General features: G+C 44.7%; 1 protein-coding gene across 2 annotated transcripts in view; it reads left to right on the plus strand.

The window, feature by feature from the left end:
- Nucleotides 1-15256, plus strand: part of RGS13 (regulator of G protein signaling 13) — a 96981-nt gene that overhangs the window by 4724 nt on the left and 77001 nt on the right. The window contains exon 1 of one of the 2 annotated variants that reach the window (XM_029618732.1): nucleotides 1137-1220. The exons of the other annotated variant lie outside the window; for it this stretch is intronic. Coding sequence (XP_029474592.1) covers nucleotides 1177-1220 — 44 coding nt within the window. The 5' untranslated portion in view covers nucleotides 1137-1176. Of the gene's footprint in view, nucleotides 1-1136; nucleotides 1221-15256 lie in introns of those variants that run through there. 2 annotated transcript variants of the gene reach the window in all.

Raw genomic sequence — 15256 nt, forward strand, 5'->3', positions numbered from 1 at the left:
TAAAAAAATAAATAAATAAATGGAGAGGAAGTAAAGGGGCGTGCCCACCATGAACAAGGGTGCACAGTCGATGTCCAGGCGAGAAAGTCCAGAGGTTACAGGCCAAAATAGAGTGTCGAGTGGATAGCGAGGATAAAGGCCAGAGTATCAGTCCAGAATGGTCAGCTGAAGCAGGAGTCAATACCTTTAGTCAATCCTGGAGTAGTCAGATCAGGCAGAGGTCAAGTTCCAAGCAGCGGTCAGACGAAGTCAGTGTACAGGTAGAGGTCCGGTTGCAGGCAGCAATCAGACGTGGTCAGTGAACAGGCAGAGGTCAAAATCCGGGCAGCAGTCTGATGAGGTCAGGAGCAAGCAAAGGTCAGTACCATGAGATCAGTCCAAATGGTAATACCAGGAATGGAGAGACGAAGGAGCAGGAGATTCTGGAACAGGACACACTGGAACAGGAGACACCAGAACAGGCAAACTAGATAACACCGGAGTGTACGACCTGATTGCCAAAGCAGGGATCATGGGTTTGAGCTCTACCTTATGTATGGTGGTTCTGTGATGTCATCAGCGTGAACCTCTCAGGGTTTTCCCACGCTTGGCCCTTTAAAGGGTTGCAGGTTGGCCACGCGCATGCCTAGGGGCGGGGCCGAGGACGCGGATCCCCGATGGGAGCTCCGCTGTGAGGCCTGTACGGGAGACTGAGAACGGGGGAGCCAGGGAACTGCCTGCGGCTGTGGAGGAGGCGAGCCTGGAGCTTGTGGACAGGAGAGCAAGGTGAGCAGGGCCGGCCACGGAGCGGATGCGGCCGGAACGTGCAACACTACTTACCTGATAATGTCCTTTCCTTTTGTGTAGGTCAATCCTAGCAAGTGGGTTATGCATCTTTGCCAGCAGATAGAGATGGAGCAGAAACTCACAGCTAGATAGTCCCACCCTGACATCAGCCCACCAGTATTCTCTGGAAAAGCCAAACTGTAAAAAAAACCTGATTAAACTTGAACATTATTAGCAACAGGCAACTATTCATGTTTCTTGACCAACAGGAACACTGAGCTCAGCCAAAAGAAGGAACATATCTAGCAAACTGAGCTAGAGAAGCCACTTACCAGTTATCAACGAAGAGCAGGAATCATACACTGCATCACTCACCCTAAGAAGGCAAACCACAAAATCCAAATCAGGTAGATGAGGGTGAGTCTGGGATCGACCAACCCTTCACTAAAGGAAAGGTAGGTCAATCTCAACAAGTGGGAAGTACAAAAGTCAATCCCAAAAAGAGCGGGAAGTTGCCAGCAGCCCACTCAAAACCATTCACACAAAAGTGGCATCCTCTCTAGCCCTAACATCCAAGTGGTAATGCTTGGAGAAACATAGAAACATAGAAATACGGCAGAAGAAGACCCAATGGCCCATCCAGTCTGCCCAGCAAGCTTTCACACTTTTTTTTCCTCATACTTATCTGATACCCTTGGCCCTTATTAGTAACATTTTGGTTCTAGTTATTTTCCACCCCCACCATTGATGTAGATAAGTATCTGCATCTAAGTGAATTATCTAGCAGATACTTATTTGCTAGATACTTCACTTAGATGCAGATCCAGCACATCTGGATCTGCATCTAAGTGAAGTATCTAGCTTAATTGGTTAGGAGTAGTAACTGCTGCAATAAGCAAGCTACTCCCATGCTTATTTGTTTACCCAGCCTGTGCCATTCAGTCCTTGTTGGTTGTTGTCTGAATATAAATCCTCTTTTCTTCATTCCCCCTGCCATTGAAGCAGTGAGTTGCACTGGATATATATTCAAGTGAAGTATCAAGCTTAATTGATTCTGGGTAGTAGCCGCCATAACAAGCAAGCTACACCCATAATTATTTGTTTACCCAGACTATGTAATTCAGTCCTTGTTGGTTGTTGCCCAAATATAAATCCTCTTTTCCTCTTCCCCCCCCCTGCCACTGAAGAGAAGATGTGCAAAAATGAACATGTCATCCCTCAGCAAATTTCAGCAAGTAACAACAAGCAAAGCTCCTTCCACAATAGTGCCTGATCCCTCGTGGAATGCAGTCTAATCTGCTTCGTTAAGGCAACTTCAGCAGCAACATTAGGCTGCAGTAATGGCTTTCTTATCCCAGCAGGCAATTGTTTCCTACATTGCTGGGTCTCCCTGCTTACCTCCACCATGGAGCACAAACAGGCAATCAGACTTCCAAACTGTCTTAGTCATCTCCAAATAGCGCAGTAAACGATGCTTGACATCCAAAGGATGCAAAAGGTAATATTCAGCTTCATCTCTGTCCCTGTCCAAGGCAGGCAGAGAAATGGACTGATTCAAATGAAAGTCCAAAACCACTTTAGGAAAAAAGGAAGGCACAGTCCGATGCTGAACGACACCTGGCATCACACAGAGAAAAGGCTCATGGCAGAAAAGAGAATGTAGCTCAGAAACCTGAAAAGTCAGACCTACCAAGAATTAGAGAACAAAGTTAAGATTCCACAAAGGCACCAAAAGCCACAACAGGGGACGAAAATGTTTAACACTCTGTCTGGATGGGAAGACGAAGGCCTTCCATTGACTCTTCCCCTGTAACAATCCAGTGCCGCAACTGAAACTTTCAAGGTATTAAGGGACAAACCATTAAGTAAGCCATCCTGTAAAAATTCCAAAAACAAAGGAATATTACCTTGAGCGGTTGAGTACCTCGCGCAGAACACCAGACCTCAAAGACCTGGTGCAAAGAGCTCCTGTCTCTCAGAAAATTAGTTCAATCTCCGGAGGCTAGAGTGGCAGACCTGGAGGAGCTGAGGCAAACAGAGAAGTACATTGATCAGACCTTCAGGGACATAGTAGCCAAGTCCCAAATCCAATCTGGCAGCCTCAGTGCTGCCTTGGATAAGAAAGGTTTCCCAGTTGGAGAACACTACCCTGGTATAGCAGGAAGTGATCCTGTAGCAAGGACCTGCTCTCCAGGTGATGCATTCTCCTCTTGCACTGAGGACAATTCTTCCAGGACTATTGCCCGGGGGAAGGGTTAGGTCGGCCATCATAGTTGGTGATTTGATTATTAGAAATGTAGATAGCTGGGTGACTGGTAGTTGTGAGGACCACCTGGTAACTTGTCTGCCTGGTGCGAGGGGGTGGACCTCACACATCATCTATATAGGATTATAGACAGTGCTGGGGAGGAGCCGGCTGTCATAGTATATGGGGGCACCAACAACATAGGAAAATGTGAGAGGGAGGTTCTGGAAGCCAAATTTAGGATTTTAGGCAGAAAGCTGAAATCCAGAACTTCCAGGGTACCTGCTCCATGTGCAGGTCCCCAGAGGCAGGCAGAGCTTCCGAGTCTCAATGCGTGGATGAGTTGATGGTGCAGGGAAGGAGGATTCAGTTTTGTAAGGAACTGGACAACCTTTTGGGGAAAGGGAAGACTTATCTGAAAGGATGGGCTTCACCTTAACCAAAATGTAACCAGGCTGTTCGTGCTAATTTAAAAAAATGAGACAGAGCAGCTTTTAAACAAGAACAAGAGGGAAAGCCATGCATGGTTCGGATGAATGTATCTTTGAAGGATACTAATGAAATAGGAGAGTTAGGGATCCCAACAGAAAGGTTCCAATAAATGCAAAAGTAGCCCATGTGCCTATAAGTAAAGAATCACCTGAGCTAAAGAATTCCAAATTATCCATATCAACTGAAAAGAAAGTTTTTAAAACAAACAAAATTCACTTTGAAATGTCTGCATGTCAATGCCAGCAGTCTAAGAAGTAAGATGGGAGAGCTAGAATGCATAGCAGTGAAGATTGACATAGACAGACATAATTGTCTATCTATGTCAATCTTCCAACAGAGATCTGGTGGAAGGAGGATAACCAATGGGACAGTGCTATGTCAGGGTACAAATTATACTGCAATGATAGGGAGGATCAACTTGGAGGGGGTGTAACACTTTACGTCCAGGAGGGTATAGAGTCCAACAGGATAAAAATCATACAAGAGACTAAATGCTCAGTAGAATCTATATGACTAGAAGTCCCATGTGTGTTGGGTAAGAGTATAGTGATAGGAGTATACTATCGTCCACCTGGCCAAAATGATCTGACAGATGATGAAATGCTTAGAGAGATCAGGGAAGCTAACCGATTTGGCAGTGGAGTAATAAAGGGAGATTTCAATTACCCCAATATTGACTGGGTAAATGTAACATCAGAACATGCTAGAGACATAAAATTCCTGGATAGAATAAATGACTGCATCATGGAACAATTGCTTCAGGAACCAACGAGAGAAGGAACTATTTTAGATTTAATTCTTGGTGGAATGCATGATTTGGTGAGAGAGGAAATGGCGGTGAGGCCCCTTAGCAATAGTGATCATAACATGATCAAATTTGAACTAATGATTGGAAGGGGGACAATATGTAAATCTACAGCGCTAACACTAAATTTTCAAAAGTGAAACTTTGATAAAATGAGGAAATTAGTTATAAAAAAACTGAAAGCTGCAGCTGCAAAGCTTAAAAGTGTACAACAGGTATGGACATTGTTTAAAAATACAACTTAGAAGTTCAGTCCATATGTATTCCATGCATTAAGAAAGGTGGAAAGAAGGCAACATGATTACCAGCATGGTTAAAAGGTGAGGTGAAAGAGGCTATTTTAGCCAAAAAAACATCCTTCAAAAATTGGAAAAAGGATCCATGTGAGAGAAAATAGGAAAAAGCATAAGCATTGTCAAGTTAAGTGTAAAACATTAATAAGGCAGGCCAAAAGAGAATTTGAAATGAAGTTGGCCATAGAGGCAAAAACTTATAATAAAAACTTTTAAAAATATATCCGAAGCAAGAAACCTTTGAGGGAGTAGGTTGTACCTTTAGATGACCGAGGGGTTAAAGAGGCTCTTAGGGAAGATAAGGCCACTTGTTATTATTTGAGATAATTGTGGATGGATCCTTGGGCTGGTGGCAGATGACCACGCCCCCGGGGGAAGATCCCGAGAAGAGCCACCGGTCAGGCTCAGAGTTGGGAGACAGACACACACTAGATCTTTTATTAAACTGTATAGTGAACCACCAGAGGTGGCAGTAGTGAGCTGGAAGAGCCTGGCTGGGCTGTAGTCCCTCAGGCACTGGAACAGCGATCCCAGGATGGCTGAGCTGTAGAGAAACTGAATATAGTGAGTAGGCAGAGTATGCAGAGTTCAGGAACAGAACTTTGATGATAACACTCATACAATAGTCTCTTGCAGCAGCCCAGAGGCTGGAATGAAGTAGGCCCTCAAGGAGCGAGTACTAGAGATGTGAATCGTGTCCTCGATCGTCTTAACGATCGATTTCGGCTGGGAGGGGGAGGGAATCGTATTGTTGCCATTTGGGGGGGTAAAATATCGTGAAAAATCGTGAAAAATCAAAAAAACGTAAAATCGCAAAACCGGCACATTAAAACCCCCTAAAACCCCCCCCCGACCCTTTAAATTAAATCCCCCACCCTCCCGAACCCCCCCCCCCCCCAAATGACTTAAATAACCTGCGGGTCCAGCGGCAGTCCGGAACGGCAGCGGTCCGGAACGGGCTCCTGCTACTGAATCTTGTTGTCTTCAGCCGGCGCCATTTTCCAAAATGGCGCCGAAAAATGGCGGCGGCCATAGACGAACACGATTGGACGGCAGGAGGTCCTTCCGGACCCCCGCTGGACTTTTGGCAAGTCTTGTGGGGGTCAGGAGGCCCCCCCCCAAGCTGGCCAAAAGTTCCTGGAGGTCCAGCGGGGGTCAGGGAGCGATTTCCCGCCGCGAATCGTTTTCGTACGGAAAATGGCGCCGGCAGGAGATCGACTGCAGGAGGTCATTCAGCGAGGCGCCGGAACCCTCGCTGAACGACCTCCTGCAGTTGATCTCCTGCCGGCGCCATTTTCCGTACAAAAACGATTCGCGGCGGGAAATCGCTCCCTGACCCCCGCTGGACCTCCAGGAACTTTTGGCCAGCTTGGGGGGGGCCTCCTGACCCCCACAAGACTTGCCAAAAGTCCAGCGGGGGTCCGGAAGGACCTCCTGCCGTCCAATCGTGTTCGTCTATGGCTGCCGCCATTTTTCGGCGCCATTTTCCAAAATGGCGCCGGCCGAAGACAACAAGATTCAGTAGCAGGAGCCCGTTCCGGACCGCTGCCGTTCCGGACCGCCGCTGGACCCGCAGGTTATTTAAGTCATTTGGGGGGGGGGTCGGGAGGGTGGGGGATTTAATTTAAAGGGTCGGGGGTGGGTTTTAGTGTGCCGGCTCACGATTCTAACGATTTATAACGATAAATCGTTAGAATCTCTATTGTATTGTGTTCCATAACGGTTTAAGACGATATTAAAATTATCGGACGATAATTTTAATCGTCCTAAAACGATTCACATCCCTAGCGAGTACCTGGTTCCAGGGAAAGGTCTGAGAGAGAAATGGTAGCTCATTGGTGTTGTAGGCAGCGGTGACTTCCTGGCAGAAGTTGTACTCGGTAGCAGGTCCGGGAACATGGGCCCTCGAGGAGCGAGTACCAGTTCCAGACTGCGACCTGAAAAGTCAGAGAGAGAGTGAGGCCCCCGAGGAGTGGGTACCCCTGGTTAAGTTCGAGTTAGCAGAGTAGCAAGGTATGCAGAGAGCGAATCCCATCCGCAGCGATACCTGGAAGAATCCCCTTGCTAACTCGAATAGCTGGCAAAACGAAGACCTTAAATATCCGGGCTTGATGACGTCATCTTAGGGGGATGACCCTGAGGTTCACACCACTGCTGGTACTTGAGTCGGGGCCGTGCCGCGCAAGCACCCTTAGGCTTCAGGAGAACATGGCGGAAGGCAGCATCTAGCCGGTCCAGGGACGCCGGAGGAGGTTGGTAATATGATGCCGCGGCAGCCAAACTTCCATCAACCAAAGAGGGAGTCGCAAAAGAGGTAATGTGGGTGGAGTGGAGACGTCGGGCAGCGACGGTCACAACACCACTGCAGAAAGACTAAATGGATTTTTTGCTTCTGTGTTTACTAATGAGGATGTTGGAGAGTTACCAGTTCTGGAGGTGCTTTTCAAGGGTGATGATTTGAATGAACAGAATCACAGTCTCCAGAGGCACTCATCCAGCAGCACGCATCCAGTCTCCTGCAGCACTCATCCAGTCTCCTGCAGCACTCATCCAGCAGCACTCATCCAGCAGCACTCATCCAGTCCCCAGAGGCACTCATCCAGCAGCACGCATCCAGTCTCCTGCGGCACGCATCCAGTCTCCTGCGGCACGCATCCAGTCTCCAGAGGCACGCATCCAATCTCTAGCAGCACTCATCCAGGCTACAGAAGCACACATCCAGTCTCTAGCAGCACATCCAAGCTCCGGTAGCACTCATCCAGCACCGATCCAACCTGAACAATAATGTACTACTGACCACGCACCTACAAATCACTCATCCCAATCATGATTTCCCCCACTACACAGTTACTAGGACTCACCCTATTCACCATAATCCTATTCAACGCCCAATCTCTCACCAACAAAACTCTTATACTCAACGACATACTGCAGGACACAACCCCAGACGTTTGCGCCATAACAGAAACATGGCTCAAATCCACGGACATCACACTCATTAACCAATTACCAACGCAGACTTACGATTTCTTCTCCATCCCAAGACAAAAAAAAAGAGGAGGGGGTATCTTCCTAGCTGCAAAAAAATCCTTAAGGTTCTCACACCACCCCATCAGTACAGTAACTAAACTAGAACTAGGATTGTTCAAATCAGAACAACTCCAAATCCTGCTAGTCTACGCCCCGCCAGGCTTACTAGAGTCAGACTCCTCTCCTATCATCGAAACCATAACTCTGCATCTCAATCTTGACTCCCCTGCTATAATCCTGGGTGACTTCAATTTACATGTTGACAAAGTTCCCCTCTCTACAAACTGTGAAGCCCTCCTCACCGCACTGTCAGCGATGGGATTCAGACAACAAATCAATAAACCCACCCACAAAGCAGGCCACACGCTCGATCTACTCTTTACAAACACTGGTATTTCTCTTACAAAACAACCAAATTGCAAAAAAGTCCCATGGTCAGATCATTCTCTAATCTCCACCAGTTTTTCCTTACCTCGATCAGACTCCAAACTCAACTCAAGACCCTCTTTCCTATACAGAAAACCTTGCAACTCGGAACATCTAAGTAAAGCTCTAACCTCGGATCTACCACTCATTGAAGTATCTACCCCTAACGCTGCCCTCCAATCCTGGTCCAAAATAACAAAATCTATAGCAAACACTCTCTGCCCACTGACAACCAAAACAAGGTCTGCTAATACATCCAAACGTCAACCCTGGTATAATGATGAACTACGAAAACTCAAACAATTACTTCGGCAAAAAGAAAGAAAATGGCGCAAAGCCCCTTCACCAGCCTCACTCTCTGATTACAAACGATCACTCCATCTTTACAAAAGTACCACGTTGAAAATCAAAAGAGACTACTATGCCCGAAAGGTTCATCATCTCAGCTTTGACTCAAAAGCTCTATTCGCCTTCGTTTCCAGCCTCACTAAACCTATCACTCCAGATATACCACCCGAACAAGCCCAGACTAAAGCAGACACTCCAGATATACCACCCGAACAAGCCCAGACTAAAGCAGACGAATTGGCTCTTCATTTTAACAAAAAAATATCGGATCTCCTTAATCAGCTGATTCCAAACACTACGTCTCCAGATAACACATATCTTCCCCAAAATAAAGACATCCAGCTTAATGCCTTTGAACCCATCACAATCACAGAGATACAAAATGTATTAAAAAGAATGAAACCGTCATCACACCCATTTGATCAAATCCCTACCAAAATGCTTCTTCTTATCCCGGACACAATAGCAAAAACCCTAGCAGATATTATAAACTGCTCCTTATCACATGGCATCTACCCAGATGACCTAAAAACTGCCTCAATCAAGCCACTGCTAAAAAAACCAAATCTAAATGCATGTGATCCCAACAACTTCCGCCCTATTTCCAACCTACCATTTATAGCTAAAATCATGGAAAAACTGGTAAACACCCAACTATCCAACTACCTAGAGGACCACAGTATTCTGTCCCCAAACCAATATGGTTTTCGCAAAGCCGCAAGCACCGAAACGCTACTAATTTCACTCATGGACTACCTACTCTCTGGTATTGATAAAGGCCAAGCATATTTTCTAATCCTCCTTGACTTCTCGGCGGCCTTTGACACCGTCAACCACGCCCTTCTTCTAAAACAGCTGGCAAACATTGGTTTAACAGGTGCCACACTAAACTGGTTCAAAACATTTCTAGAAAACAGAGGATACAGAGTCAAAATTCATAATAAAGAATCCCAATACCACCCTTCTAATAGAGGAGTGCCGCAAGGATCATCACTTTCACCCACCCTTTTCAATGTCTACCTGCTACCACTCTGCCAACTACTAACAAAATTAAGCCTGAAACATTTCCTTTTTGCAGACGACGTACAGATCGTAATCCCTATTAAAGAATCAATCTCAAAAACAATGGAATACTGGGACAGTTGCCTATTAGAAATTAAACTTCTCCTCAACAGTCTAAACCTTGTACTCAATGCTTCGAAAACAGAATTCCTGCTCATATCACCGGAAAACAATAACACACTTCCTAAACCACCCACACTCCTTCAAACAACCCACGTAAGAGACTTAGGAGCCATCCTAGACAATCGTCTCAACCTCAAAACATTCATTAACCAAACCACCAAAGATTGCTTCTACAAATTACATATCCTGAAAAGAATAAAACCGCTGTTTCACACTCAGGACTTCAGAACAATCTTGCAAGCAATAATCTTTTCCAAACTAGATTATTGCAACTCATTACTATTAGGCCTCCCAGCTTCTTACACCAAACCTTTACAAATGGTTCAGAACTCTGCAGCCAGAGTCCTTACAAATTCCAGGAAAATTGACCACATTTCACCTATTCTCAAAAACCTCCATTGGCTTCCGATCCACTATAGAATCATGTACAAAACCATTAACATCATATACAAAACTATCAACCAACACACGCAACTTGACCTACAAATACCACTTAAAAAATTCACCTCCGCCAGGCCTATCAGGGAACACTACAAAGAGTCACTCCAAATTCCAAAGGCCAAAACCTACCAACATAAATCCTTGAGTCTCAGAGCCTTCTCATCAGCAGGTCCAGCTCTCTGGAACTCGATCCCACCTGATTTGAGACAAGAGCCATGCTCTTTAACATTTAGGAAAAGACTAAAAACTTGGCTTTTCAAAAAAGCATTTCCAAGCCTTGAATAAAACCTCCTCTCACTAGCACTAACTCGTATGCAATAATGGAATGTAAACACGAATCAACCAACCTCAAACCCTCTCTCACTAATTCCTGCTGAATATTTATCATACTATTACCATTCACAACTGTCATATTTATTCATTTGATTACCTATGTACCGTTTCATTTTTCACTTGCTATTCTAATGTATCAATAGGCTGAAATGTAAATATTGTGCTGTTCAATTTCTCCCCTTCCATCCCAAGTTTATTTTCCTTGTTTTTTGTAACTTTCCCTCTCCCTTTTTCTGATTCACTGTATTTAAAGTTCAAGGTTCTTATTGAAAATATTGTTTTTTACGTTACGTTATGCTTTACACTCCTTGTTATTTGTAAACCGGGTTGATGTGATGCCTATCATGAAACTCGGTATAACAAAAACAATAAATAAATAATAATAAAATTGTGAACCTGGAAGATAGTAGGCCAGATTGACAAACTAAAGAATTGCGAATCACCTGGACCAGATGATATGCACCCCAGGTTTCTGAAGGAATTAAAAAATGAAATTTCAGATCTATTAGTTAAAATTTGTAACCTATCATTAAAATTATTCATTGTACCTGAAGACTGGAGGGTGGCCAATATAACCCCAATATTTAAGAAGGGCTCCGGGGTGATCCAGGAAACTATAGTCCAGTGAGCCTAACTTCAGTGCCAGGAAAAATAGCGGAAACTATTCTAAAGATCAAAATCATAGAGCATATAGAAAGATATGGTTTAATGGAACAAAGTCAGCATGGCTTTACCCAAGGCAAGGTTTGCCTCATAAATCTGCTTCATTTTTTGAAAGGGTTAATAAACATGTGGATAAAGATGAGCCAGTAGATGTAGTGTATTTGGATTTTCAGATGACATTTGACAAAATTCCCTCATGAAGGGCTTCTAAGGAAAGTAAAAAGTCATGGGATAGGAGGTGATATCCTTTCATGGATTACAAACTGGTTAAAAGACAGGAAACAGAGAGTAGAAATAAATGGTCAATTTTCTCAGTGGAAAAGAGTAAAAAGTGGAGTGCCTTAGGGATCTGTACTTGGACTGGTGCTTTCAACATATTTATAAATGATCTGGAAAGGAATTCAATGGGTGAGGTAATTAGATTTGCAGATGTTACAAAATAATTCTTAGTAGTTAAATCACAAGTGGATTATGATAAATTACAGAGGACCTTGCATTGCTGGAAGATTGGGCATCCAAATGGCAGATGAAATTTAATGTGGACAAGTGCAAGGTAATGCATATAGGGAAAAATAATCCATGCTGCAGTTACATGATGTTAGGTTCCATATTAGGAGCTACCACTCTGGAAAATGATCTAGGCGTCAGAGTAGATAATACATTGAAATCGTTGGCTCAGTGTGCTGCGGCAGTCAAAAAAGCAAACAGAATGGTGAAAGGAATGGTGAACAAACCGGAAAATATCATAATTCCTCTGATTCCTCAATGGTGAGACTGGATCTAGAGTACTGTGTACAATTCTGGTCGCTGCATCTCAAAAAAGATCTAGTTGCAATGGAGAAGGTATAGAGGAACAAGACCAAAATGATAAAGCGGATGGAACAGCTCCCCTATGAGGAAAAGCTAAAGAGGTTAGGGCTGTTCATCTTGGAGAAGAGACGGCTGAGGCGGGATATGATAGAGGTCTTTAAAATCATGAGAGGTCTAGAACAGGTAAATGTGAATTGGTAATTTACTCTTTTGGATAATAGAAGGACTAGGGGGCACTCCATGAAGTTAGCAAGTAGCACATTTAAAACTAATCAGAGAGAATTTTTTTTCACTCAATGCACAATTAAGCTCTGGAATTTATTGCCAGAGGATATGCTTAGTGCAGTTAGTGTAGCTGGATTTAAAAAGGTTTGGATAAGTTCATAGAGGAGACGTCCATTAACTGCTATTAATCAAATTGTCTTAGAGAATTGCCACTGCTATTACTCGCATCAGTAGCATGGGATCTACTTAGTAGGGATGTGAATCAGGCTTCAGATGATTGAAAATATCATCGATATTTTCAAAATCATAAAAAATTAGGGGCTCCCCCAAAACGATAGGAAACCCCCACGATATTGTTCGTGGGGGTTCTCTTATCGTTTTGGGGGAGGGTGGGAAAAACAGCACACAAAAATAACCCCTAAACCCACCCCGACTCTTTAAAACTAATCCCTTTGCTTCCCCCACCCTCCCAACCCCCACAAAAACATTTTACAGGTACCCGGTGGTCCAGTGGGGGTCCCGGGAGTGATCTCCCGCTCTCGGGCTGTCGGCTGCCACTAATAAAAATGGCGCCGATGGCTCTTTGCCCTTACCATGTGACAGGGTATCCGTGCCATTGGCTGGCCCCTGTCACATGGTAGGAGCACTGGATGGCCTGTGCCATTTTTAAAGATGGCGCCGGCCATCCAGTGCCATCCAGGTGAATAAATATGCTTCAACAGCCAAGCCCTTTCAATGGCCAAACCATAAGACAGAACCAACCCGGATGCTCGTGTAGAATGGGCCCCTGACGTAACAGGTCCATCCAAGATGGTAGCCGAAGGCGACTTCCCACCAGAAGTCTCTGGAGATTTGCGTGCCATGTCCTTTCAGGCCAATCCTGAGCTACTGTGTTGGTTTGACTTGAAATTTTTGGTACCAGCCTACCTATGAAAGGCCAAGGCGGTAATGCATACAGCAGGGCGCCATGTGGCCAATCCTGAACAAGAGCGTCCATGCCCATTGCTTTTGGGTTCTTCCAAAAATGAAAAATTGTGGAAATTTCTCCTATATCTGAAAAAAGTATTGTCACCTCACTTTACTTCTTTGGTCATCCTATCTTCCACTTGACCTTTTGCCTTCCTAATTTCCTTCCTTGTCTCCCTCAGCTTCACCAGATATTCTTCTTTGTGCTTCTGTATTTGGGAACCTTTGTACTTCTTGAATGCTGTTCTTTTTGCTTTCATGTTTTTTTAGCCATCTCTTTTAAGAACCAAATTAGTTCTTTTTCCTCTTACTCTTGTTTACCTTTCTTACATAGGGGCGGATACAGTGTTAACCCATGATTGGATGCGCGTTTTCGATGCGCTAACGTTACCTCTTATTTAGTAAGGGGTCGAAAACGCGCATCCAACCCCCCGAACCTAATAGCGCCCGCAACATGCAAATGTATGTTGCGGGCCCTATTAGGTATTCCCGTGCGATTCAGAAAGCAAAATGTGCAGCCAAGCCACACATTTTACTTTCAGAAATTAGCGCCTACCCAAAGGTAGGCGCTAATTTCACCGGGCACCGGGAAAATGCACAGAAAAGCAGTAAAAACTGCTTTTCGGTTCACCTTCCAACTTAACATCATGGCGATATTAAGTTGGAGGTCCCGAAAGTTACAAAAATTTAGAAAAAAAAATTTGAAGTCGGCCCGCGGCTTGAAAACTGGACGCTCAATTTTGCCGGCGCCCGGTTTCCGAACCCGTGGCTGTCAGCGGGTTTGAGAACCGACGCTGGCAAAATTGAGTGTCGGCTGTCAAACCTGCTGACAGCCGCTGCTCCTGTCCAAAAAGAGGCGCTAGGGACGCGCTAGTGTCCCTAACGCCTCTTTTTACCTGTTTTTACTGCCGGACCTAATTTGAATACAGAATCGTGCGCACAGGAGAGTGGTTTGTGCGCTCGCTGGGAAAGCGGGCGTTTGCCCGCTCTCCCACGGACTTTACTGTATTGGCCCAATAGAGAGTTATTCTCTTTGTAATAGCTCCTTTTAATATGTCCCACTGTTTTCCACTTCGCCCATCATCTTCCAGGTTTCTAATTCCCCGTCAAGATGCTTCCCCATTTTACTAAAGTCTGTGTTCCTGAAATTCAAAGCTTGGATTTTCGTATGACTTCTCTCTTACCTGGTTGCGATTTTGAACCACACTGTCTTAATGATCACTAGTGCTCAAGTGAGCACCTACCCGGACATTAGAGACATCTTCCCTGTGTGTGAGCACTAGGGCGAGTGCCACTCCCCGGTTCCATCACCCTTTGTTTGAGCAGAGCTCAGATATTCTGAGAATTGTAAAAGATGTGGGTGTGTGGCTTTGATGAGGAACTGAATTCCCAGTAATGTTTTTCTTTTTTTAGTAGTCATCTTTTATATGAGTTTCCAAGATCATGTAGGTCCTTTCTTCATATAAATTATTTTTAATAAAGTGAGCACTTGTTTATATGCTTTCCGACTTCATTTCTCTTTATTTGAGAGGAGATGATCTTCCTTATATAGTACTCAGTCATCTCCCACCTCATAGGGTCAGAGCCACCAACTGTCCAAGATCATATCCACAGATCAGGGGGACAGAGACTGCTAGTTCATGCTTTTAGAAACGGCGCCTCACCATTTCACTGCTGGCCCAATCAAGTGATGCTGGCGTCCTTCCACCGAAAAGTCAGAGCATAAGCTTGTCTTCTCAGGCACTCGCTTAGAGTCAGAGAAAACGTTCTTGAAAAGGAGGAGAGAGAGAGAAAAGATGGCATTGGCGAAGGGCTTTCTGTTATTCTCACTGCTGTCACTGGGAGAGACAGAGGTGCTGCTGCGTTTTGTCTGTTCCAGTGAGCAGGGCAAAGGGCCAGTGCCAGTGAAAAAACAAATAGTGGTGATATTTATTGTGTATTTAGTGTATGCTCTTTCATTGGTAGCTCAAGTATTAGTGATTTTTGTTTTGTCTCTGAATGCTCAATGCACTGCTTGAGTAGCAGAGAGTGGCACTGCCTTGCCAGTATCTTTTTGGTCAGTTTTTTCTGTGTGTGAAAAAGAAGCTAATCTGAAATGCACACACACACACACTGTGTATGTGTGTGTGTACGTGTGTGTATATGTGTGTGTGTGAGAGAGAGAGGGATTTATTCCACACACTGTGAAGAATAGCCCTAGCCACTAGCCAGACTGAGACAGAGAAATAA

The sequence above is a fragment of the Rhinatrema bivittatum genome, chromosome 10 (genome assembly GCF_901001135.1).
Source record: "Rhinatrema bivittatum chromosome 10, aRhiBiv1.1, whole genome shotgun sequence".
Lineage (NCBI taxonomy): Eukaryota > Metazoa > Chordata > Amphibia > Gymnophiona > Rhinatrematidae > Rhinatrema > Rhinatrema bivittatum.